Source organism: Melospiza georgiana, chromosome Z (assembly GCF_028018845.1).
Source record: "Melospiza georgiana isolate bMelGeo1 chromosome Z, bMelGeo1.pri, whole genome shotgun sequence".
Taxonomy (NCBI): domain Eukaryota; kingdom Metazoa; phylum Chordata; class Aves; order Passeriformes; family Passerellidae; genus Melospiza; species Melospiza georgiana.
The window spans coordinates 71,246,589-71,272,219 of NC_080465.1; the positions used below are offsets into that span (position 1 = coordinate 71,246,589).

General features: G+C 40.0%; 3 protein-coding genes across 4 annotated transcripts in view; 2 read left to right on the top strand and 1 right to left on the bottom strand.

The window, feature by feature from the left end:
• Positions 1-2,486, top strand: part of NADK2 (NAD kinase 2, mitochondrial) — a 32,690-nt gene extending 30,204 nt beyond the window's left edge. Inside the window, exon 12 of the mRNA XM_058044380.1 lies at positions 49-2,486. Coding sequence (XP_057900363.1) covers positions 49-187 — 139 coding nt within the window. The 3' untranslated portion in view covers positions 188-2,486. The remainder of the gene's footprint in view (positions 1-48) is intronic.
• Positions 2,487-3,592: 1,106 nt separating this feature from the next.
• SKP2 (S-phase kinase associated protein 2) lies at positions 3,593-15,401 on the bottom strand. 2 transcript variants are annotated; one of them, XM_058044465.1, is made up of 10 exons: positions 15,321-15,401; positions 14,295-14,551; positions 12,729-12,840; positions 12,302-12,445; positions 11,696-11,830; positions 10,345-10,443; positions 8,753-8,880; positions 7,096-7,147; positions 6,349-6,456; positions 3,593-5,247 (listed from the first exon to the last, which is right to left on the bottom strand). In XM_058044465.1, the coding sequence occupies exons 1-10, from the start codon at positions 15,326-15,328 to the stop codon at positions 5,034-5,036; spliced, it is 1,257 nt and encodes a 418-aa protein (XP_057900448.1). In that variant the 5' UTR covers positions 15,329-15,401; the 3' UTR covers positions 3,593-5,033. The 2 variants fall into 2 exon arrangements, with proteins under 2 accessions (XP_057900448.1, XP_057900447.1); XM_058044464.1 differs by lacking the exon at positions 15,321-15,401 and having other exon boundaries at positions 14,295-14,631.
• A 98-nt stretch (positions 15,402-15,499) lies between these two features.
• Positions 15,500-25,631, top strand: part of LMBRD2 (LMBR1 domain containing 2) — a 30,622-nt gene continuing 20,490 nt past the window's right edge. The window contains exons 1-4 of the mRNA XM_058043786.1: positions 15,500-15,634; positions 22,102-22,328; positions 22,765-22,844; positions 25,281-25,376. Of these exons, the coding sequence (XP_057899769.1) occupies positions 22,155-22,328; positions 22,765-22,844; positions 25,281-25,376 (350 nt within the window). The 5' untranslated portion in view covers positions 15,500-15,634; positions 22,102-22,154. The remainder of the gene's footprint in view (positions 15,635-22,101; positions 22,329-22,764; positions 22,845-25,280; positions 25,377-25,631) is intronic.

Below are 25,631 nucleotides of genomic sequence, written 5' to 3' on the forward strand. Positions count from 1 at the left end.
TAATTTTTTTAGCTGTTTTGTGGTAACTTACTTGCTGGGTTTTTGCAGAGTCTGTGTCCGTTCCCGTTGTTGGGATGCTTGTATGGTTGTAGATGGAGGAACATCTTTTGAGTTCAATGATGGGGCAATAGCTTCAATATTGATTGACACAGAGGATTCACTGTGCACTGTTCTGCTGGAAGAATGAAGGACCCTGATGTCTTTTGCTGAAACATTTATGGATCCATAGAGGGAAACCATGGGGATATCACAATGCTGCATTATATTGGAAGTTGGCCTTTTTGGATGCAAGAGCATTTGGAGGAAGCTTGAAATGCTTTTCATTCCTTTGGGTTGGGGAATCATTAGCCTGATATTTAAGCTTTTTTTGCATCTAGTGTAAATGTCTGAAGTGTTATCTCTAACTTCAGTGAAAATTGACATTTTAACTTGTATGGCAAACATGAAAGCTTTGTAAACACAGGTAAATGGGTTCAAGTATTAAGTCAGTAGCATTAAATATTCAGATGTACAGTTTTATAGTAACAGTCTGGGACTGATAAAACTAAATACTTCATACACTTTTGTAGAAAAGTTGACTGTCAAACTAGCAATTTGATGCAAGGATATATAGATTTTGGTAAACCATGGTGTTGAGGTAAAAGAAATGAAAATACAAATCTTTTGTATGCTTTTCAAAAATTGTACAACTTTGTAGTTTCATACAACTTGTGGCAATTTTTTTTTTTGTTCTTCCAGTATTTTTTCTACTTTGTAGACTTACGTCAAGGGTATAAGTCTGATTTAGTGCATCTTGACTGAGGTAGCTTTTAGTTTTTCTGTTTAGCTAGATAGGGACTTGAAACCCAAAGGTTTTCTTGAGCCCTTCATGAAGAATTTACAAATTATAGAAATCATGTTGTAGTAGGATATATTTCTTCACTGAATGGATTAACTGGCAAGCAGATTATCAGAACACTAGTGTATGTAAGTGGCTATCATAAGACTTATATTTGGCCTTATTAAGTTGAATGTTTGGAATTTTAGATTTTGAATTTCTTATATTTAAAGAAGAATGAGACATGCTGGGTATTAGGAGTGGAGCACAAGCTAAAACCCATGTCTTCCAGTTTTCCCAGCATGTTTTTACCTTCTCCAGAAAATTTGCATTTCCAATCTTATGCTGAATTCTAGTGATATGTAAATGACAAATTAATTTCACATGTTTCTCTCATGTTAGGTAATCAAGTAGATAATAGAAAAAAAAAAAGCTCTGATTAAAGAAGAGCAAGTGACCTTTTAAATCTTTTAGAGAAACTGTGAACTGTGACTGCCTTATAACTGCATAGGTAAGGCAGAATTTGAGAAAACAAATATTCCTACAGCAGGAGCTCTTCTGCTACATGACTTGAAAATAGTATGTTTTGTCTTCTACAGATTTGTTTCCAAGAGTGAGTTTTCTTAAAATGACTTTTGAATGAAGAGACTTCTGTAACAGATGTTCTCAGGTCTAATGGAAATGTTCTCCAATGTGGCAAATCAATCAGTGTATTTATTGCCACTTGCAAAATGTAAACTGCTCTTTATTGGTTGAGGAAATGGACAAAGGGTTTTTTGCTTCTAGACTTAGAGTGAATAGAACTTAAAACATAATTTAAAGGATATTAATTTGACCAAACCATTCAGTTCTAGGAAAATGTGAAATTGATGGAGATGTCTGAATAAGCTGTCACTGCAGAGTTATTTACACTCTCTGGTCATCGTGATTGTAGACCCAGAGGGGAAAGGCAAAGTAGCCAAATAAGCTTTCATAAGTTGGTAAGTTCAGGAACTATATCAGAATAAAGCTCTGTCTAAAATAATGTGCATAGCTTGTCTAAAAGTAAAGACATAAAAGACTAATCTTTCTAAAAGTTGTGTGCACACAGACTAGGATGTTCCAGTTATTCTGTCCATCTGTAACCAGTTAGGGATTGTTTATTATGTGCCTCTGTCATGTACACTAGTCAATATGCTGTTAGGATTAAAAAAATGGTCAAAAATCCTCCACCAATGCCATTAACACTGATTTATTCCTTCCTAGGACTCTTACCACTCTCACACTAGATTTAGGTATTGAACATGTGCACAGCAAATCTATGGCAGAAATCCCAACAACTGCTTATTTACACATTTGTGTGCTGTTAAGTTTTAATGGAAACTGGTTAGTCAGATCAGTAGGCATACCTCTTAAACATGCCTGTCATTCCTTATTATCAACATCAAAACTAAAAGGTAATCTTCTCAGGCCCTACAGCCCCAAAGTATGATCTAGATTAGGATTCAGTAAATTTTCAAATTCCTAATTTAGCAAAATGGAAGCCTGATCTGCTCATGAGTGGCCTCTACTGGTTTTGTCTGTATTAAATTACAGTTCTGTTGAAGCATTTACTGGTGAATGCTTAAAATTGACATGGTGATTCAGAAATCTATTTTTAATAGTAAGCATCTACCTTTTTTTTTTTTTTTTAACAACTGTAGGACCCTTTTTAAAGATTATTTTTGACGAAGGATTGCAGTACAGACAACTTAGTTGGTAGACACTATTGCAGGACAGGACTGAGTTCTTGGTTTAACATTGATTTAATCTGCGTGGACTGGCAGTGATTTTTGCACCTCCTCTACCTGCTGAGTCAAGTCCATGGTATTTTCATTTAATGCTAGTCTACACTGTGTTCTGCTAAACTAGACCTGTTATTCTTTGTTTTTTTTTTCTCCAAGTGGTGTTTATACATTATGTAATAAAAATTAAAATCTTAATTGATAAATTAAGCTATCCTGTGCCTGATTTCAACATTCAAAAGTGTTTCATGTGCTCAGTTTCTTCTCACTGTTTCAGGTTGTTTTAATAGTTTGTGAGCCTTCATGCATTTACATGTAGTACAGAGACAAATCAATGTAGCAGGTAGGTTTTGTTATATAGTGTTTAGAGCTACTTATTATTTCCCTTAGGAAAGGTTCAGTTGAGCACCTTGTCCAAAGGGCTTTCATGTCTACTAAAGCTGTCATCATAACTATTAAAGAGATATGCAACAGTGATGCTGATCCCCTTCCAACACTGAATCTGGTATGTAAAATTTTTCCTCCTAGTCAAAGGCCTACTACTGTTGTAAATCTGCACAGGGTTTTAAAGCATAGTCTAATAAATCCTGAAAGTAGTTTTGATAACACCCTGTCCTTTAAACCACCACTGCTTGGAGAAATTTCTTTTTGACCCATGACACAAAGTTGGTGGCAAACCAGGGAAAGCACTCTCCCATCTATCAGTCATTCTGTAAAATAAAGCAATTTCTTAGATCTTTATTAAATGCAAGAGAAGTTTCATGGAGTTACATTGTGCATAAGGAGAAGAATTTTCAGTAATGCTGTGCTGCAAGGATTTACTTTTTCTTCTTGAAGTAATTTAAGGTATAATTCTAAGGCAGCAAACTGAGACAGTAGAATATTCTGTATCCTCAAACTTCCACAAGGTGTGTTGCCCATTTACTCCTTCACAGGGGATACAAACCCATTATTAACACCTGTTATTTATATTTACACTGTTAAATTTAATAAAAACAAAAAAAAACCCACCTTAGGTTAAAAAGATAATGCTTTATTTACTATATTCTAGAAGGTCAAGTTAAATATCGAATTCTAGTACTCATACAATCTTTCCATAGTAAGCAATCTGTTCTGCACTACCAGGTATTCATTTCTGAATGCTTTCTCTCAAGAAGCTGTATCCATGTAAACACCTAAAGTAATATGTTGGCTACTCTTAAAAACATCCATGAATAAATTCAGCTGCTTGCTTACTGCATTCATGGGAAAAACAGCAGCATGTTTATGTCCTAGAGAGGGTCCAAGTTTTGCTAAAACACTTGCTGGAACATTCTAGGCTTATGCATGAGGAAGGACCCTGATAACAGATGCAAATGAAAGGTTTATTTAAAATCATTACCTGTCCCTATCTTTTATTTGGTTTTTTTTTTTCTTTTTGGACAGTTACTCAGCTTCTCCTATGACTTTAAAATAAAAATCAACACTAGATAATAGTGGTTAGTGATACAAATACAAGAAGCAAAGTGCTACTACAAACAAACTAATATAAAAAAGAAATGTATGTCTCTTGATAGCACCAAAGCATCTCTCCCTTTTAGCATTCTTACACTGTAGTCCCAGGTTCTGGTTTTTGGTCATATCTAGAACTCCTTGAGCCCTCCTCCTGCTAAACTTCTACCAATGTATCAGTTGCACTTAGAAAAGATCTTAGAGAAAGTTTTATCTACGATCAGGCGCACAAAGCTACTAATACGTAATCAGAAAACCCAGGACCACAACATGAAATAATGAACAACCAGCATCTATTTTTACAGATGCTAATTCTGAACAGGCTACTCAGACTGTATTTGGCAACAAATGAAGGATACTAAAGACAAAAGTTTCATTTGTGGCCTCCTAAATAAAAACTTCACTATAGCTCCTTTATGCTGCTTAACTTGTAAGGTATTGAGCTCTTAGCTGCTTCTGTGTAGATATCCCCAATTTACTGTTTTCAAGCTTGATTCATTCATCCTGCAGTATCTTTTCTTCAGTCAACATAGCTGAACAGATTTAATACATAGAAGTATTCATTTTGAATTCTGCAAACTCCTTAATAAACCCTACAAAGATTTCTAGCACCTCTGCAAGCTGTTCCAGAAGCTGCATATAGTTGCTAGAGGCTGACATTACTTATCAATGTAAGTAATTGATTTGTACTTATCAAATCACTTGACGGTGATTTGTTTCATATTTTTTTCAAAGATCCCCTGTAAAAAAGAAAGGCTGAAAGAAATATTCTGTAATTGCTCACAGATCCACAATTTCTAAAGGCTTTAAGTACAAAAAACTGATATAAAATATTATGAAACATTAGGGTGTAAAACCAAGTTAGACAGTAACAGTACTATGATAAAAGGTGCTCCAGCACTTTTTTTTTCCTAAGGAGCTTCAACACACAGTGTCCATGGCATCAACTGCATTGTACATGATCACAAGAAACTAGGATTTCTCAGTGTCAATCTGCATTTGATGCCCCAAATCTCATGGCTCTTTTTATTGCCAACAGTTGGCCTTGCAATGCTGGTAAAGTGTGAACCATTGATCTTCATGTCGGGTAGTGCTTCCTCGAGGAGCTGCAGGGAGCTATCAGTGACTATTCCAAATACCTGAAGAGTCTTCAGTGTTCGAATTTCACCAAGCTCTCTAGAAAGAGAGAGAGATAGCAAATTAACCATGAAACTGAAAACATTTTTTGGGGTTTTTCAGCCTGTATCCAAGCTGCATAACGCCATTTTTACTAATTTTTTAGAAGAGGGTAAACTACTTAAGCACATTTTTTATTGAAACTAGTACTCAACACTGATACTTCAGCAAACTGGCTGAATAAATTACTTTTTTGCTAGTCTCTCTCACAAATTGAAAACAAACTGATTCTTCCATTTTCATATCCTTGGACTTAAAAATCTAGAACAAGTGAAGTAAATTGCATAGATGAAGTTCCAGGATGTGGCTCAGGGGATACAAGCCCCTGAGTACCATCAATGAGTCCCCAGTTCGGAGCAATATTTTGGTGAGTAGCCAGACCCAGCTTCTTGATTGCTTTACATTTTCCCAGTCATCATCTGAACTGTGTATCTTACAAGCAAGTACAGGACAAAATCAAAAGGCTGAGGCATGTGCTGCCGCAGCAAAGGTTCTTCAGATCCTCATTTTCCTGTTCCTCTCAACCTTTTTTCTTGTTGTGATGCCATCTTTCCTGAAAGTACTGGACTTGAAAGCTTCTATACTAATAAAAAGCAGAAGGACCTCATGAGCAAGTCACTCTTAACCATATTTGAATCACAATCAATAACTGATATAAGTGCACACAAAAGCAAATACACACTTACTTACAGCTTACTAGTCCAGCCAGTACTGTCAACTCTGCCAGCTATTCCAAACCTTCCTCCGCACTCAGTCTGACATCAGTCCTGGTCACTGGCAGGACTGCAACCTCCCATGCCAGCAATGAGTACCACTGGTATAATGCCACTAACACAAGACACGAGGCATGCATGGAGCAGCCAGGTCCATGAGTACAGACTGACACCACTGAAAGATTATCTCAGCTTCATTCCAGTCTGGATTCTCAGAGGATAACAGGTTCTAACAGTTGGGTTCTTTTATCTTAGTTTTACTCGTGATTCCTCATACTATTAACTTTTTTGAAACAGTATTTGCAATTCTAAACATAAAATAAAGCAAATTTAAATTAATTCACCCTCTGCATGAACAGCAAATCAAAGCTAATTAGAGGTTACTTACACTAAGGCAGCAGGTGATATCTGGTAACATCGGCTAAGGCACAGGTGTTGTAGGAACACAAGTTGTTTAAAATACTGGAAGCACTCAGGCTTTAACATCATGCTGTCACTGTACAGAGAACACATTAAATAAAGTCTTAAGTACACAGCAGCAGTAAATTTGCTATTTTAAAAATTCAGCCAGAGGAATTCACTGAATATCTACTTTTTCTACCACCAAAGTATGTTCTCGCTAACTGTGGAAGCAACCCATCTCTCATGTATGTGCTGTGCGTGTGAAGGGGCAGGTGAAGCAGAAGTTTCTCTTCATACAGATACTCTGCAGCAGAACCTGTGCCATGAATAGGCAAGTTCTCCAGAGATTTCAAAATACTGAAAGTGACTAAGGAAAAACCAAAACATACCTTTTTTTACAGTTATATGGCCAAGTACCAAATTAGTATTAGAGATGACTTAAACCCTCTCAGGGATGCTAGGCTAATGAACTGTAGGCATCTAAATATTTCCTTCCTTTCTACCTATCAATTACCATCTCGTTAGTTAACAAACCCTGTAGGTACCTGACATTTATGCTGGGGTAACAAGACATCTTACCTGCTCCAGATTAGGTCATGTCAGATAGCAAATCTTTTGTAGGTTTAGCTTGAATAGTATTTTCTGGATGTGCAGTGCTACCTAGACAACCTTGCCTCAGTGCTAATCCCCTGAACCACAAGGATTTAAGGACTGGCTGCACAGGTTTTCTTACCTGAGATCTAAATGGACAAGCAAAGGACATCTCTCCACCAGCGTTTTCACATCTGAAAAGAGATAACACAGAGTCAGTCCCTCTTTCAGTAGCAAGATGGATGTGCTTTACACAGCCTGCTGATGTCCACACATGTTCATTTATGTGTTTCCTACTGGAACCCGACAACTGAAGCACAATTTTTAAAATAAAAGATACATGCTTAAGAGTTAGAGCATACAGTCTGCCTATGAAGATACCTTACATGGACTTCTTTTAACCCCCTGATTTAGTTCAGAGGGTTAAAAGAAGTTCAGAAACCTAGATTTAGTTCAGCAAATTATCCCTAGAAATCAGTTGCATCAACCATCAAATTAGGAAGGCAATAATTCAAAGGATATTTTTGTGAAATCTACTGAAGACCTAGTAATGGTGAGCTGCCTGAAATACTTACATGTAGTGGAAAAATAATGAAAATTTTTCACATATTAAATATCCTTTCAGAGCACCAAATCCTTTAGACATGACCATTTTTACCCACAAAAAGTTCTCATGACAAAAAGTTATGTTTTTTTCTGATTTAAACTAAATTTTTGACTTTCTTTTATTGTCTGCAAGATGCACAGATCAGCTGTAGTTCAGGTATTACCTAAAAGCCATTGCAAGGTACTCAACAGTGTGCAACAGAATTTTGATATTTCAGAATTCATGTGCAGAAACTAAACAAAACAATACCCTGATTATGTACTAAGTCTTATGCCTGATAAATTGCACTGAAACAGAGTAAAGACACTCAGAGAAAGTGTCTGACAAATGGAAGAGGTCAGCACATGGTCTCTAATGGTTCAATTAGAGGGACCAAGGTTCAAATTCCTGATGTGGAGATTATGTAGCATATTTGTTTATGAGTTTGGGGCTGAGATAAGAAGATTTGCCTATTTTCCCACAAAGAGAATGCATGAGGGTGTCTGTGTGATGTTTAAATGGAAATGAGAGGTCACCTCCTGTATGTCATCCAACACCCTACTGTCACATTCACTCATTGCAAAATTTAAATTCTCTTTACTAGAAAAGGACTTTCACCCTTTAGCTATGCTCTTTTTCATTTTGATGTACCGTCCCCCAGATCTTGACTTACCTGCATTTTCTATCACCCTCCAATTTAATAGAACTTTTCTTTCTATGGCTAGTAGCAAGTTAAATGGTTAAATGTTGATTGCTAAGATTTTTGCCTTCCAAATTAACTCATATCTGGATGTCAGTCTGAAACTCAAGCACGTACTATGACTGTTCTCTTTTAGAAGATGTTTCCAGCCGACACAACATGAGAAGCCTTAAGAAACCCTCCAGATACTGTTCCTGGAGCTAATTCATAGCACACAAAGTCCTGCTTCCAGGACTTACTTCACAAGTAAAGTGAAGAAGCTTTCAGCTGAACAAAAAAATTAGTTTTCACTTGACTGTTCCTAAATTCGGAAGAAAAATCATCTCACCCTTCATGCTGGAGCTAGAACTCTGTAGTAAGAGTCTCTGACAGCAAGAACTTCAAACTATACAGAGCACAAAAGTTACTGTTAGTACATGACTCCTGTATACAAAGGGTGAATGCCAAGCAGAAGAAAATGTAAAGCCTACTGCTTCATCCCATAGTGGGATTGTTTGTCACATTGCTGTTTACCTGCTATTTGTAGATTCTCTCTGTATCCACTTAAATTTAACTGGGTGATCTTTGAAGTAACATGACTGACTGCTGCTTTTACGTGAGTAGCTGTGAATTCACACCAGGACAGGTTCAGCTCCTCCAGCCTACACAGAGACGAAGTTGTTAACAAGAATGGCTGAAATGCAGTTCAAGTTCTGTTATTTTCTATTACACTTGATACTTTTAAAGCAAATACTTGTAACATACCAACTGCCAACTTACTGTATTCATGCCTAGAAATTCTAGTATGACAATAATTAAGCACTAATGAATGGAGCAGGTTACCCAGCCAAATCTGTCTCTGGAGATTTTCAAGATCCAACCAGAGAACATCCTCATCCACATGGACAGTGCTAATTTTAGACCCTGGTCTGGGAAAGGGGTTAAAGTGACTTCCCAAAGCCACTTTCAACTGGAATGATTCAGTAATGGCTTAGGAAGTAAAGGCTCTCTCCAGGAACTACCACAAGGAGACACTGTCTTTTCATCAGGTTTGTGACCTGAATCTGTTACAAATGAACAGATGGTCACATTGAGAGGAAAAACTACCATTCATTATTAGCATTGGTCAGATGACCAATTAATCCTAATTAGCATAAAATAATTCATAGTTTTATATAAACACTGGTCATGCTGTGAGCTCAACTCTCTTTACGTGCTTGATTACCTATAGCCTGTCACCATGGGGCTGGGACAAAGTATTGTTCTGTGTGCAGGTGTTGTAGCTGTAACCAAGGGACAAAGACACAGTGAATGCACAGCTAGAGCATTTAGCTGGCACTCTACATAAAATGAAAAAACAGTTAAATTGCCACTAGCATTCCTAGGATCAGATTTGCCATCTGGTATTCACTGCACACTGCACCGACTGCCATCCCCTAAAGAGCTCATGATCTGAGTAATCAGACGAAGCGACAGGAAGATTAAGGCTCTGGCTGTCCACTAACTCACAATTTGATTAAAAAACATCCTTTCGCAGAAGGAATGATTATGTACATTGTCCTGCAGGTCACAGGAAGTCAGCAGAAAGATTGGGATATAAATCCCGAATTCACTGGGGCCCAGTTCAGTGACGTTCTGTCAGCAGATGGTTTAATCACTGGAGCTGTCAATCTGAACACAGCCCTTCATAAACTAGAAGGTTACTGAAGGATTATTCTACCATGGAAAGGCACAGTGTTCTCGGCTACTCACCCTGTGCTCTGACTGCAGAGGGAACTTTGCAGTTCCAAAACACACACTTGGTCTTTGTGAGAATCATATATTATTTTCATAAAAAAAAAAAATCAAATTTACATGATATCAAAGGAACATAAATGGGGTGTACCCAGCCAAGTGGACGATTCAGAAAACCCATGAAAAACTACAAAAGTACATCTTTGTTATTAAAGAAGAAAATAGCTTGATGGGAAGAAATTACCTGATTATTCAGCTAATAATCAACTGTTAGGCATTTAGGACCAAAACCAGGCATATTAAAAAAAAAATAAAAATACAAGAATAACTGGGATGCCCAAGGAAAAAAAAATAATTTGTTTCAGGAATAGAAAAACCTGGTTTTGTCTTACATAGAACAACTGCTCAACATCAGCTCCAAGGCTTCTGCAGAAAACCCTGAGCACCCACAGAGATTTAGTCGTATCAAATTGGGATTTCTAGCAATGCTCCTGTAGAGAGAAGAAAAAAGAAAAATATGATAAAATTTAAATGTTGTAACATTGCTTGCTTTGCTATGATGTGCCTATTTTTAAGACCTAATTTCCTGGACAGGGAATTGTTCATTAAATATGAAGTACTGCATATTTAATCAGCTGACTAACCTGCGTCACTAAGGGCCTAAACTCTGTACTACTGCATCAAAGCACAACATTAAAAGGGACACTTGTCTATGTATGACACTGCTGACAAGTCTGCATATTTATAAACAACCAAGTTTACAAGGAAATGGTTTCTTTTCACCTTCTACTGTTGTATGTCAATAAACATACATCACAGCTTATCAGAGATTACTACAGCTCTACAAAAGACAAAGCAACCATCCCATTTCTGATGTCACCCCTCTGCAAGATGGAAGTTATACCAGGAAAAAGCCCACGTCCAAACAGCATCCCCTGAATGCATTTCTTTGCAAGACTAGAGCACATATGCGGTTAGCAAAACCTGGAACACTCAGTATGCACATTTGTTCAGAAGGTGATAAAATTCCATAATTACTGCCGGATTAGTACCCAATTTTCTGATAGTTTTAACTGTTACTACTAATAGTATAAAAAGCCAAACTATACTGGTTTATTTTTATTCTGATTTATTTACTCCCTTCTGTGGAGTGAGGAAAGTATCAGAAAGCCAGGGTCTCTGCCATCTGACCTAGGTGGCACCTCTGACATCTGTCCATAGGTGGCACCTCCACAATCCTGTGGTGTGATGGAACAGGAGGTTGACTACAAACCCGTTAGTGTCTTTGCAGCTAACCAAAAAACACTTCATCTGCTTGACTGAATCTGTAATCTTCAAGGACTTCATAAGTTCAATAAAAAAGTGAGCAACAGTGCAGAAGCACAATGGGTACTTGGTGGGAGAGCTACTGAGAGCCCTTGGAATAGAAAAGAACCTACACACCAAACACAAACTTCTCTTGGGAGCAAAAAAAACCTGGAAAAATAAAAGTAGCTCTGCTGTACAGCTCAGCTGTGGGAATATGGATCCATAAACCACAGAGAGGTGAGCAGTTTCTCCAACCTCCTGCTACTCTGGAGAATTGGGAGGAAAAAAAACCCAAAACTAAATGGCCACCTTAAACTAGTCATTTCAAAATGCACCCACAATGAACAACTTTCCACTGCATTCTTTCATTAGCCTGCACAAAATAATGGCACCGAACAGAAGGCTTTACTGAATATTCCCAAACATGTCACTCACTTGATGATGCTGTCAGAAAGCACTAGACCCTCCAAGCTGAGGTTCTGCAGCTTTTCACACAGACAGAGAATACTGTGGAGATCTGCAGCAGACACTGTGCAGTTTGACAAATCCAGGTGTTGAATTTTAAGAAGACTAACAAAAAAAGAGAAGGAGAAAGGTTACTAAAAGTGCATTAAAACATGCTCCATAAATTCCCCACATCACAAATATACCCCATACACTAAGAGCATGCACAATTTGCAGAAAATTTTTCTACTGATTCCTCATAACATCTGAAAATTTATCTTGCTGGAGTTTAATGATTTTTTGAGTGTACCACATAAAAATGCTGCAGATGATGATAATTCAGGCCTCTACAAGATAGAAACTGCAAGGGTGGTGCTTGATATTGAAAAAAAAAAATCACATCAACTTGGTTTTAAATAACTGACAGGTGAGTGCAGATCCTCCTTCTTCAACACATGCCTAACCACTGATCAGCTCGTCCACACTCCACACACAGCACAAACACTGCTGCTTGCTGCTATTACCTTAAAACCAAAACCACACAGACTGAATATCTGAGACAGTTTCAGGATTCAGAAGATGCAGAAAAAGCCTTACTTGCTTGTTTTAAACAACGGATCCCCAATGCAAGACCTCGGGCAGCGGAACACAGTAACACCTGCAGGCAACAACTGTCCAAGCACTCCTGGCAGCAGATTCCCACCAGTCAAATCAAGAGTCTGCCAGAGAGATTCATCAAATCTGGGGGAATGAATATTACTTGTTAGTGAGTTCAAATGGGTAACAGGTCAAAGCTGTGGGTAGAACTACAGAAAGTTTCTGGTGTCAAAAACAGGCAGAGAAGGGAAAGCTATTTAACAGACTACAATAATGTTAAAACATGTGAGGCATCTTTTGGTTATACATACCCACATATGGTCTAAACTGAACTATGTATGTATAAATAAGATGAGAACCAGACCATTTAATGGTCTATGGAAACAAAGATTTTCCTTAGTACTGAATGAAGAGAAACAGCACTTACGAAAGTCGATGCCATCTCTTGCAAATCATAGAAACTTTCAGTAAATCCTTTAGGGGCAAATAGGCAAAGATTGCCAGAAGCAATTCATCTGGAAGTGCATCCAAAGAAATACCTTTAGGGAAAGAGCAAAGCACATTCTAGTTAAAGCTGGTTCATTTTTGCCTGCTGGTCAGATGCCTTGCTGGGTCTGGTTGTTAAAAGCCCCTTTACAGTTTCTCTGTAGGCATCAGCCCCACTATTCATCTCAGGATGACATTTTTACCATCTTTGCCTAGGCACAACTGGTAAATGCAAATGTTCCTGTAATAGTCACTCTGTATACACAGTAAGGCCATGGACACTACTCACATACTCACTTGGGGAACATGAGCATCCTAGTTACTGCCTTTGTTACCTAATGCTTGTATGATTCTCTGGGTTTTTTTCCCTCTCAGCCAAAATGCCCACTCTTCCTATGCACACAAGGGTCCCAGAAGGGAGCTCAAGGCAAGCTATGCTTCTGTGTGATACACAGAAAAAAATCAGGTACTACAAACTGCTTCCTAAAACACACATGCTATCACCACTCCAAGAATTATGTGAAACAATGTGGTACAAATTGCAGCTTCTCTCAGGGCCCCAGAAGGTGTCCCATGATTCACATGGGAGATTTCTGGATGGTGGAGCTCAGCAACAGCTGCCTTTGACCCAGTACTGCATCTTATATAAAACAGGAGTGTCTGAAGGCACTTCCACCTTCTGTATGACAGCATAATGTCTGGAGAGAGCTGCTTATTTATTCTGCACCCCATACTCATCAAGACTAAAACCACATTTTGACACCAGGGAAAAGAACCCAGTATCCTGTGACATCCCTTTCAAGAGTCCAAGAGCTCTGCTCTCTCCCTTTCCAGCCCTGCAGGCTTCCAGCCTCTGATGTGCTTTCCCTGTAGTTCTGGCACAGTCCCTCACGTTGCTTGCTTCCATCAGGAGCTGGAACACTGCTGGCACACCTCAGCCTGCACTCTTTACCTACCCTTCTCCTCCTGCCTCCAAACCGGTAATTTTTGGATTGACTTTGGTTTAAACTGATTGATTTTAGCTTATTTTTTCTCTGTGCGCTTTAACCATCTGCTAACTAGAGTGAATGTCGCCAACAAACCTTTTCATTAAACCTACTTTTGCTGCCTATTCTTTGAGCGACCTTAAAACACTGATTCACTACACAGCCCTGCTGGTTCAAAGTGCCACCTGTGTCCCACAGACAAGAGCAAACAAGCACAGGGACACGCAGGACAACCCCCCAGCACGCGCACACACACATACAGGTGCTCATGGGGTCAGGCAGCAGAGAACCATGGTTTTAACAGATTACAATTCTGGAGCCAGACACACCACCTCGGCTTAAAGGCACACATAAAAGAGGATTTATCACCCCAAGCCTGAAAGCCACTAGATCTAAAAGTGCCATTCTGCTGGGTAAGAGCAAAAGAACTAAACACTAAACACTAAAGCAGGGTGGACTTGTGACGCCCACTCTCCATCTCTACCAAAGGGCAAGCAGAACCTGGGACAGGGGGACAGTACCTGACTCTGCCTCTCGGAGCAGCCATGGCCGGCGCACGATAACAAAGTCCTTTTCGTTGTCCTTCACCTTCTGCCTTTTTGGAGGAAGACAGGGTGACGACACCAGCAGGTCCTGTGGTGTGTTTTCATTGCCCAGCCTGTCTTTCTTAAGGGCCGACACTCCCATACCCGAGAGAAGCTCCGAGGTCTTGCCGGGGTCCCATTCCAAGCTGGTGGAAACATTAGTGCTAGAGGATGGGATCTCCTGGAGGTGCTTTCTGCAGACACAGCAAAACCCAGAGGCTCTGAGGGTACTGCCAGACTGACACCAAACACAGGATGGGGACCCTTGAAGCATTTCAGTCACTCGCACTCCACATCCATACACAGGGAGACTAAGCGCAGGATCTGCGGGCGCTGGAAGCACCAGCAGCGGCCACGGCGCAGGCGTGTGCTCGCTCTGGCAGGCTTTGGGGAAGAGCCCGCCAGGGATCGAGCGCGCCCCGCTCCCGGATGGGGCGGGTGAGGGGCCGGGGAGCGGGGCCAATGGAGGCGGCGGGACACGGCGGCCTCCCAACACCACCGAACCCGGACACGGCCGCGACAGCACCGGGCAGGACCCGCGCACCACGGGGCGGCAGCGCGGGCAGCGGGACGGGATGCCCGGGCAGGGGGGGAAGCTCTCCCCGAGGCCGGGAGAGAGGCGGCCCGGGGACCCCGCATCCCCGCCAGCCTCAAGGACAGAACCCCCGCTCCCCCGGGAGCACCCGCGGGGCCGCACACACACCTCCGATCCCGGCACCGCTCCCACGCCCGGGGGCTCCCTCCCGCTCCCCCGGGTCCCACAGCCGCTCCCGAGGCTCCCCCGCGCAGCGCCTCAGCCATCCCCGCGCAGCCGCGCCGCCCGAAGGGATCTGCGAGGGCTCACACGCAGCCCGGGCGCCACGCGGCTCCCGCGCAGCCCACCAGCGGTACTCGTATGCCCGTGTCCCGGCGCATTCCCGGGTCCCCGTGCCCCGGTGTTCCCGCGCCCCGGCGCTCCCGTACCTGTACATGGCGCTGGGAGGCCCACGCGCGCCGCCGCACGCCCCGCGCCTTTCAGCACCGCGCCATCCCGGCGCCGGCCGGAAGCCGCAGTGGGAGGGGCGCAGAGGCTGCTGGGAGCTGTAGTTCGCAGTCCTGTGCCCGCCCGGAGGCGGGGCCGTGCCGGGCCGGCGGGCGGCGAATGGCGGCGGCTCCGACGCGGAAGGAGCCGGGAGCGGCTGCCGCTCCTTGCGCCACGCTCTGAGCCCGGTGCCGGCCGGGATGGCGGGCGGCGGAGCCCCTCGGGGGACGCGACGCTGAGCGGCGGCTCGGCCGTGGTGAGACGGCGGCGGGCGGGAGGCAGGGCCGGGCGGAGCGGGGCCGCAGTGCCGAGTCACGGCCGGGCCGTTCTCCTGAGCGGAGACGGGAGCCGGGTGGGAAGCGGCAGCCCCCGGGCGCGTCCCCGGTGACAAGGGCGCGGGGGGAAGGGTGGTCGCGGGGCAGTGCTGGGTGAGGGCGCGTTCGTTTCCAGGCTCTTATCCCGGGCACTGCCCGCCCGTCAGGGACCCCGGGCACGTAGCGCGGGGCGGTGCTGGCTCCGTGTCCCTGGAGCTGCTCGGTGCTGTGCCGCACAGGCCTGGCGCCGGGGAGCGCTGGCACATTCCAGCGTGGAAGGTTTTCTCCGGGAACACCTGAAGCTGCCCGTCTGTGCCTGATCCTGACCCTCACCGTGCTTGTTCCAACCCCGCAGTCTTTTCACACTGTGTTTCACAGCCCGCGGGACTTTCAACAATGCAGCTCTTCCTGCCTTTTTTTTTCCCCGAACTGCTTGTTTTGAAATTGGGGATGGAGAACTAGGTCTGAACACACCTACAGCCCCGCTATTAGTCAACCACTTGCTTGCAAATGCTGTCCTTTGTTTACTGCATAACGATGGAGAGACGCGCCTGTGAAATTGAGGGTGGTAATGGAGCCCGTAGCAAAGAGTACACAGCTTTCGGTCACGTACAGAGAATGAGGTGACTCAAATTAACATCCATGTAATTTTTAAAAAAGCATCTTTTAAACGTTTCCAGTTTTAGCTTAAGTCACGGAACAGTTGTTCAAAGATTATTTAAGCAGATAATCAGATGAAAAAGAGGTGGAGTTTTGGTTTAAAAAAAAATCTGAGTTTATTTCACCTTTTCTGCAGCCCCTCTTTTCGCTGCGAATCATGTCACTCTTCTTCATCAATGCATGGGTAATCAAAAGATGGTTTTGTGGAAAATGCCAGTGTTTTTTACAGTCTGGAAATTAACAAATAGTGTGTTTATCTGAATGCAGTGTTGGGGCAGCGGTCATGTGACCGCCTTGCTGACACCTGCTTTGTGTCCGTGCATTAGTCTGGTAGCCCAGATAGTGATTTCTGTTCTTTTTTTAGATTCTGCATGCAACTGTAAAGTGCTTGTATTTGATTCTGTTTCAGTTCCTCTGATAAGTGAGTTATTTTCTTATATGTGTTATTTTCAGCATACTTCCCTAAACTGTTTGAAAGCTTCAGCCTCTGTGGTATTTAATATATTAGGAATTGGACTCGATGATCTTGGAGATGTTTTGCAACCTTAAAGATTCTGTGATCCTTTGGTAGAGGACAATGCAGCACCATGTAAAACAAATAAGCTTGCTTGCATTTGAACACAAAAATCTTAGTGTTCCTTGGTCAAGCACTTGTCTTGCATTTAGTGCTACTGTGTAGAACCTAGTCTCCTGCAAAATCAGAGAGTACTGCTATTTTGGGTGGTATCAGCGCAGCATTTTTTTTTTTTTAATTAGAAGATAGAAAACTTGTTTCCCTAAACATCGAACTATTATGAATTAAATATCAATAGGTCCGTATCAATTAAATATTTAGCCAATTTAAAATTTTTCTTCATTACAAAATAGTTGTACTGACAGGTACTAATAAAGTATCAGTCAGTACATAGACTGACGAGCGTGTCCTAGAAGAGCAAAGCCATGCGAATTGCTTTCTGCACTAATCTCAGAGGTTGTTTCTCTCAAATAGTGCAATCAGATAATTTCTCTGGTTTTCTTGGGCAGTTTGTGGCTATTTTATTTCTTTAGATAGCTTTCTCACTGTACAGAGATAAAGCAGCTCTTTGTTGTGTCTTTATAAATACTTACTATTTCCCCCAAGCTGTAAGGGCTAGTGTGTAGCAATAAAGTAAACAGAAAAACCCAAACCAGCCAAAGAAAAAAACCAAACAAAACCCACGATGCCACCCCTCCCCTAAACCTGAAACCAACCTAAAAGAAACTCCCACAACACACTATGCAGACTTGAATACTGAAATAGCTGAAGGGACTACTTGTGTCGTTTCTTTGCCTCTTGTTCTTCTCTGTTTACCAGTTCTGAAATAGTAAGTTAGCCCATGTTGTTGTTTTAAGAAGGAAGTATCAAGGATTCTTGGTGTGGGGCAGTTCTGTCAGTACTAAAGGCTGTAGTCTGCTCCTGCATGTCTGTGGAGTGAAGTCTTTTTTATGACTCTTAGCAGCATAATTCTGCTGAGCAGGGCAGGCTTCAGAAACCAAACACTGGGGGTTTTTTGCCAAGTGAAGTGTGCTAGTAATAAGAATATATAATAAGAACTAGCAGATTATTCTCTGACAGAAAGGCAGAAGGTCATCATTGAGCTGGCCATTGATATATTGCTGGAGATGGCAGCTTTTGTACTTGCAAGTGAGCTAGGAATTCAGCTTGAGGTGGCAGATGCTGTTGCCCAGATAGATAATTTTTCTATGTTAAGGCTCTCAGTTCTGTTGCTGACTGTCTCTGATAATCCCTTTCATAGTTTGGCAGCTTTTTTGGTGACAGATTTTCTCCAGACAGATGTAGTTATGATCTTTAAAAATACAGAGTAAGTGTTCGGTTTTTCAGGTGTTTCAGCTGAAATATCCAAAATGTCTAGAAATGTAGCTTTTTCAAATTAATTTGATCTCCACCTGAGAATGCTTGAAGAATGATAAAAAAAAGTCTTTAGTATTCTAGAAATGTCTGGGGTACCAGACAGGAAAACCAGAAGCATGGTTGCTGTCTTTATTAGTAGTATTTGAAGGACAGGCAGAGCTACAGATAGGCAGATTCCTCTTCTTCTTGAATTCCTGAAAAAAAAAATCTGGTGCTAAAGCTACTTGTAAGTACATAGAATATAATAGGTGAGTAAAAGACAGCATCAGTTTGTCAAGGACAAATAGTTGAAGTAATCTAATCTATTTAAGTAATGACTGATAGACCTACTGTATACAAGAGGATCAGTGTATAATCTTATGTATTGCTTAGTAGGACTTTGATTGTTCCTTAGGATGTTTTTTCTTGGGAAGCAAAGCTGGGAAGAGCCACTGTTGTGGCTGAGGAGGCCATTCCCTTGTCAAATACTTCTAATGGTTTTCAGAGTTCCCCTAATGAAATAGTACGGTGATTAAAACTATAGAAGGCACAAAACTACCAGAGATTTCAGGTCTTTCTGAAAGTGGTAGTGTAAATCAAAATACCTTAAAGATTTGGAAACTTGCGAGGGTGGGGGGGGAACGGATACAGCTGAGCAGAGTTTTGTTCCTGTGTTAAGCAGGAGCAATCAACCACAGAAATACAGGATAGAGAAGTAGTGTTGTGTTTCCTGGAGGGAAAGAATTTGGAGGCCTTAAGAAAGCTGAATTTGTGAAGGAAACATCCTATTCCTATTTAAACTTTTTAGTAAGGCATGTGAAGCAGTGTTTAACATCTGTTCAGGCCTCCCCAGGTGTTCTGTTGGGAGACTGGTGGAATCCTTCACAGATACGCTTTAGTCTTTCTAGTCCTTCTTTAGGAATATAGTACTGGGGTGTCTTTGGTAAATTTGGTGCTGCATTAAAGCTCTAAGAAAGTATGGGGTTTTTCATTCTCTGCTGTTTCATTTAGTAACCTGAGATTTCTGTACCAGGCAGAGTAGTTCATTTGTAATGTAGATGTTGTGAGCGCAGTTACTCTCAGGTTGGCAGGGTAATTTAATACTGTTGATAGTAGGGAGTCTGTCATATAAAAGGAATTAAGCCTGAACTGAGCCCTTTATGATGCATGTAGTGTTAGTAGCTGGGTAAAATTAAGAATTTAGCTGATTTTGTCTGTGTCTGAAAAGAAGCAGGAAAATCCTAAGCCAACACAAGAGCATGTCCTTATGTTTTATTGGTTAAGTTGCACTTCTCATGCCAGTGTTTCAGCTTTTAATCTTATTTGTATTAATCTGTAGTTGCGTGGTTGTTCAGAAACTGAGTATGCCCATAAATACTTCTCCATTCACGGTGAGAGCTCTTGTTACTTTGTCGTTACTTTAATAGGAGCATCCTCTAAGCTGCTGAAGGTTGTACAGTACTAGAGAGCCCTCCTGAAGTGGTTATTTCAGGACAAGATTTCTTTTAGTGATTCTGGAATTCCAGTCAGCTGATACTAGGTAGCTGTATGCCAATAGTGAGATGGCTGTCTAAATAAAGTGATGAAGCAGGATGATAGGTAAGAAGCTTACCTTTCTTTGAGCTAACAACCAGGTTCAGTGGCAAGTGCTGCTTTCCACAGGAAGGCATGGCTTTATAGCCTGCAGTAATGTGTTTTAAGGCCTGATTCTAGTAGCACAGGTCTAGATATGTCTGCACTGTTGAGTTGGACTTAGTTCATCAGAAGAGCTCTTCTCAGTCATTGCATTTCTCACTTTGTAGGGTTTCTTCTGTTTAATCTTTCTATGTGGAGAGCTGGTTTTAAATCGTTTATATCTAAAAATTTTAAACAGTTATTTTGAAAATGTGTATACAGTAATTCAAAACAACTCTGTTATTAGTCTCAGTCTTTGGAAAAAACAGGCCTTTCTTTTTGTGTTTTGAGATTAAAATAGGAACCAGAAAAGAACATAAAGATGTAGTTTACTGATAACTACAAAGTCAGTTCTGTCTTTGAAAATTATTTAAGTTGTGGTAGGAATCAATTCCTTCTTTATTTTAGCATATTGAGTACGTTTTTATAATACTTCTGCAGGTACCCTTATGATAGTAGCTGAGTGTAGCATCTTGCACAAAAACTTTTTACCTTGTGTTTTGGTAAAAGCTTTTTAGCTGTGCCTGTAATAAAACTTTGTGACTAATGAAGTGCATGCTGTATAATTTTTTTTGTTTACATAGCAAAAGGTGTGGCTGTAATGGGCACGAAAAGCTTCATGCCAGATAGCAGTGCCTTAATGAACCTGATTCGTAATTGTTTTGTTATTTTTGCTTCTCTGGAATTGGCTGCTATACTGTAAATTGAAAAGGCTTTTCTGAGGAAGCAATAATGGTACAATAGAACAGTCAAGAACTTGCTTTGAATAAGTGATTGAGAAATAGGTGAGATATCCTGAGTTTTTAATGTACAAATTATTCAGCTAAAGTAGAGTACAGAAAGATAGTAAGGGGGTGATTTGTCCTAATGGAAGTGTTGATAGTTTGATAAACATGTTTGATGAAAGGCAGAAAATAAAAAGTGTGTGAATCTTTGACTAGAAACACTGAGGTAACTCGCTAGGGAGAAAAAAGGAGTCACAGAATAATTGTTCCTTTTTGTCCTCAAGGTAGTAATGGCATCACAAACTTTAGAGGTTTTTTAGTGTAAATAAGAGAGTTTTCCCTACATAGTGCCCTGAAGCCTAATAGATCTGCTTAAGCAGTTTACTGAGAAATTAGTAAAAGAGATGTTTCACTTTACCAAGTTCTAAAGAGATTTAAAAGTAAGTAGAGGGGAATTTCAGTAATAGCATTTCTTTTAGATCTCCAGGAAAGTGAAAGTACTGGAAGTCTTAACAGCAAAGCCATAGCAAAAACTGTTTCTCTTAAATCAAATCAGTGAAATGTTAATCTTGATGGAGAGACAAGTCAGACTGGCCAGAGTAATAAACTTTTTTTTTTAACAATGCATAAAATGCCTGTGATAAAATTATGCTTATTCAAAAGGTCTGAAGCAGTTTCAATAAAAATGTAGCAAGTCAGTGAAATTTTCTGTAGTTGATTTGTGCAGCTCACTGTCCATTTGTATCATAGCTTGTCTGTATGAAGCAATATGAACTTTCTTACAGCAGTCCTGACTGTAACAGAGTAATTAAACACAGAAGGACAAGCAGAGGAAAAATACATCCTGGCAAACTATACCAAATTAATTGAGACCCTTGTTTCTCTGAATAGCACTGGAGGAGTAGGAAGGTGAATTGAAATTCTTGAAATTTCAAACCTCAAAGAGGTGCATTACAAGTAGACTAACACGTTTGTTGCTGCGTTTTTATGCTCTATTAACTCTTACGTATAGATTTTAAATATGTATTTGAGGTACACTGCATTAAAATGTTGTTCATTAGCTATCCAGAAATACTTGATTTAAATGTTTAACCCTTTGTAGAAATTAGTTGATTGCTTCTAAAAGGAGAAAAAAAGAGCAGAATAGATTTTCATCTTGAAATTTGTCCTGGACCTAGAGTTGGGCTAGTAGTGTATTTAAGGACAGAGATTTGCCTCCTGGATCTATTGTATATCAACATGATGACCAGGAGTTTCTCTAATATGTTGCTGGAAATAACAGCATTGGAATGACATGTTTTGATTTCTTCAGAGGACTTCAGGGCACCTTGCTGAAAATCTTTGCTTTTGTCTGATAAGAATCCTGGTCATGTGAAGTATGAAAAGTTGGTTAATATGTTCAAAGTGTCCATTGAACAACTCTTCTGTGTAAATATCTTCTAGAGATTTTAATGTAATTGAATTTCTTTTTGTCTTGCAGTTTTGATCTGCTTTCCCAAGTGCTTGTGGTGTGGCTGGGGCCAACATTTAACAATGAGTGGTGCAGCGTTGGGCCTCGAGATAGTGTTTGTCTTTTTCCTGGCCTTATTCCTCCTTCACCGGTATGGAGACTTCAAGAAACAGCACAGGCTGGTGATCATAGCAACATTGTTGGCTTGGTATCTCTGCTTCCTGATTGTGTTCATACTGCCTCTGGATGTCAGTACGGTAAGAAACGTGCAGGACTTCCTGCTTAATGGCATCAAATGTTTATGGTATTTCTCTGAAGTAGTGATTGCAGGGGACCATCTCTTAGAAACACCAAAGAAATCTTCCATGTAGTATCTTAATAAATTAAACATGACAATGCCTTGTGTTCATAATTAATTTCACTTTTTGTTGGTCTCATCAGATAACAAATCTATTTAAAACATTTTAAAATTTCATCATTTGTTTGTAACAATTTTTTTATCTGTTTAGGCAACCTAAGGACATTGTCAGCATTTTACTTACTTGACTGCTGATTGTATGTTGATTTGAATGTTTATTGGTATAATTAATTTCAGATGTAAACCTGGAGTACAGGAAATGTTTTTAAAATCAGACTTACTACTTTTAAATAAGTATTTTACCTCTTTGATCACTGATATAAATTGTCTTTTAGACTATCTACAATCGATGCAAGCTTGCGGTTAACTCCAGTCCTGCAGAAAGTAATGGCTCTTATGTTACTCTTGCTCCAAGGTATGAACTACATGTTTTTTTCTTTAGACTGTATTTTATTATTTTCTTTTTTAATTGATAGCATATTGTGTTTTTAATACTGATGAATAACTATTATCTGTGTGATGCAAATTTTGAAGTTTGTAAGTACACAGGACAGTGAGAGAAAAGGTGATGAAAGGTGGATCTTTATCTGCTGAGAGTAATTACATAGTAATTATTTAGTAGTTCTAGGTGGTTACCCAACTATTCTTTTTTAATGTCACTGGGTTTCCTTTTTCTTGTTAAGGCAATAGGACTAAGCTTTTTGAGCAATCCTGGTTATAAGGTGAGGCTTTGATGAATGCTTATCCTTTACAATCTTAAAGACTTTAAACCTGAAAATCTAATTTTATACCTTTAATTTATACCATATGAATGAAATCAGCTGCTTGTCTTATATGTCAGGGATATATCTAATTACTTCTTATCATTACATATATATGGTAATTGCAGTTATCTGAAATGTGCTGTATTCCACCAAAGTAATGGTAGCCTGCTAGGGGTGTCCTGACAGGAAGAAAGTAATCCCTAACCATGGAAAAGTGGACTAATGTGGGCTCTTTCCGTAGCTGCTCATCCCTTAGCCTACACTGGCTGTTTCCCTGTGTTACTGATGTGGGCAGTGTAGTTATCTGTAAGATGATCTGAGCCTTTAAGATATCAGCTGATATGTCTGTGCAAAGTCTTGCCAGTCTTGCTGCCCCAAAGAGGAGCCTGGAAAAATGGTGAAATGACAGTCACGCAATATTGCACCCTATTCTTAGGACCAGCAAGTGGATGTTAATTAAACCTCTTTAATTATATACACAATTTGAAAACTATTCAGTAACCTTTCAATTTACCTATAGCTTCAGACAAACTTTTTTTCTTAGAATCACAGAATGATTTGGGTTGGAAGGCACCCTAAATATCACCCAGTTCCAATCAACTTCCAGGAGCAAAGACACCTTCCACTAGGCCAGGTTGGTCCATCCAGCCTGGCCTTGAACGCTGTCAGGGACGGGGCACCCACAGCTTCTTTGGCAACTTGTGCCAGTGCCTCACCACCATCATAGTAAAGAATTTCTTCCAAATCCCTGATTTAAACCTGCCCTCTGTCAGTTGAAAACCATGGCTCCTTGTCCTTTCACTGTGCCCACATAAAAAGTCCATTTCCTTCCTTTTTATAAATCCCCTTAAGGTACTGGAAGGTGCTGTAAGGTCTCCTGGCACCTTCTCTTCTCCAGGCTGAACACCCCCTGCTCTCTCAGCCTATCATAGAAGAGGTGCTGAAACCTTTAGTCATACTACCTGTCATTCTATCTTAAGTTGATAATTTTAAAAATATTTAGGCCGTGCACATAAAAACTTACAACTCAGGCTTAACTAGTTTGACCCTGGAAAATACCAATTATTTCTCATTAGGTAATCTCATCTAAGTTGACTTTATTGCCCCTTGACTCACGCTTGCTTCATTACCCAGCCAGGTGTGTGCAAAAAAAATAAACTGTCTTAGTTTAGATGGACACCTTTTCCTTTGTTCTTTTCTTTTCTTTTCTTTTCTTTTCTTTTCTTTTCTTTTCTTTTCTTTTCTTTTCTTTTCTTTTCTTTTCTTTTCTTTTCTTTTCTTTTCTTTTCTTTTCTTTTCTTTTCTTTTCTTTTCTTTTCTTTTCTTTTCTTTTCTTTTCTTTTCTTTTCTTTTCTTTTCTTTTCTTTTCTTTTCTTTTCTTTTCTTTTCTTTTCTTTTCTTTTCTTTTCTTTTCTTTTCTTTTCTTTTCTTTTCTTTTCTTTTCTTTTCTTTTCTTTTCTTTTCTTTTCTTTTCTTTTCTTTTCTTTTCTTTTCTTTTCTTTTCTTTTCTTTTTCTTAAAAGGACTCATAGGACTTTCCTGTCTTCTGTAGAGAACACTACCTGTCTGAAGAGTATTGGCTTATTGAATCAAAGTTTATATAAAACTGACTTGATCCAGCTGGGTAGCAGAAGAAACAACTAATATGTTCTTTGTATGACTGAGTGCTCTAGATGATAATGATGTGCCTCGATATTTTTTAAAAACCTGCACTAACTGAAATTTAATGCTTCTCTGTTTAAACAAGTGTTCTTACTGTGCATGAAATAATTACTACTGAAAACCAACAACTGTAACCTTAAAATGATTTATTGAATAGTGCTCTTCAGTCTTGGAGCTTCTGGGTTTTTTTCTCTAAGAAAGATGTCATGTCCAAATACATGGTTTGTGGTTAGGAAAATTATAAATATTTCTAGTGATTATTCAGTTTATTTATTTGGGAGGCAGTTGATTGTTGACTGTGTGCTTGAACAATATTGTACTACTTCTATGTTCTTTTCAAAGAACTTCCTAGGTAGGAATTTATGGAAGTTGCTTTTTATACTCAGGACTCTACAACTAACAATAGTCTTCTTTACATTGTAACAGCAAACAAAAATGTTTCAAACCCTGGAGTTATATTCCTGATGGAATTATGCCAATTTTCTGGCGTGTTGTGTATTGGACATCTCAGTTTTTAACATGGTAAGTAAGGCAAAAGATTATGGCAAGGAGTAAGATGCAGTTCTTAAATGGACCATCTTAACAGTCATAGCATTCTTTAAAAATATATATCAGTATGGAAAAGAGCTTTTAAATTGCATATTATTTGCTAGTAGTGAAATTTCGATAATAATTACTATACTAATTTAGTCATACTTTTTTTTTCTTGCTTCTATGGAAGCAACTTTCAGGTGGCAGCCATTTATCCTTGGTTCCCTTTTGTAGTTGAAACTAAGC

Coding starts and splice junctions, on each gene's coding strand:
- SKP2 (XM_058044464.1), bottom strand. CDS start 14,631: ATGCTTCAAGGGTCCCCATCCTGTGTTTGGTGTCAGTCTGGCAGTACC. Junction 8,881..10,344: donor ATGTTGAGCAGTTGTTCTAT/GTAAGACAAAAC, acceptor GTCTCTGTGTAG/GCTGGAGGAGCTGAACCTGT. Junction 7,148..8,752: donor AGAGAATCTACAAATAGCAG/GTAAACAGCAAT, acceptor ATCTCTTTTCAG/ATGTGAAAACGCTGGTGGAG.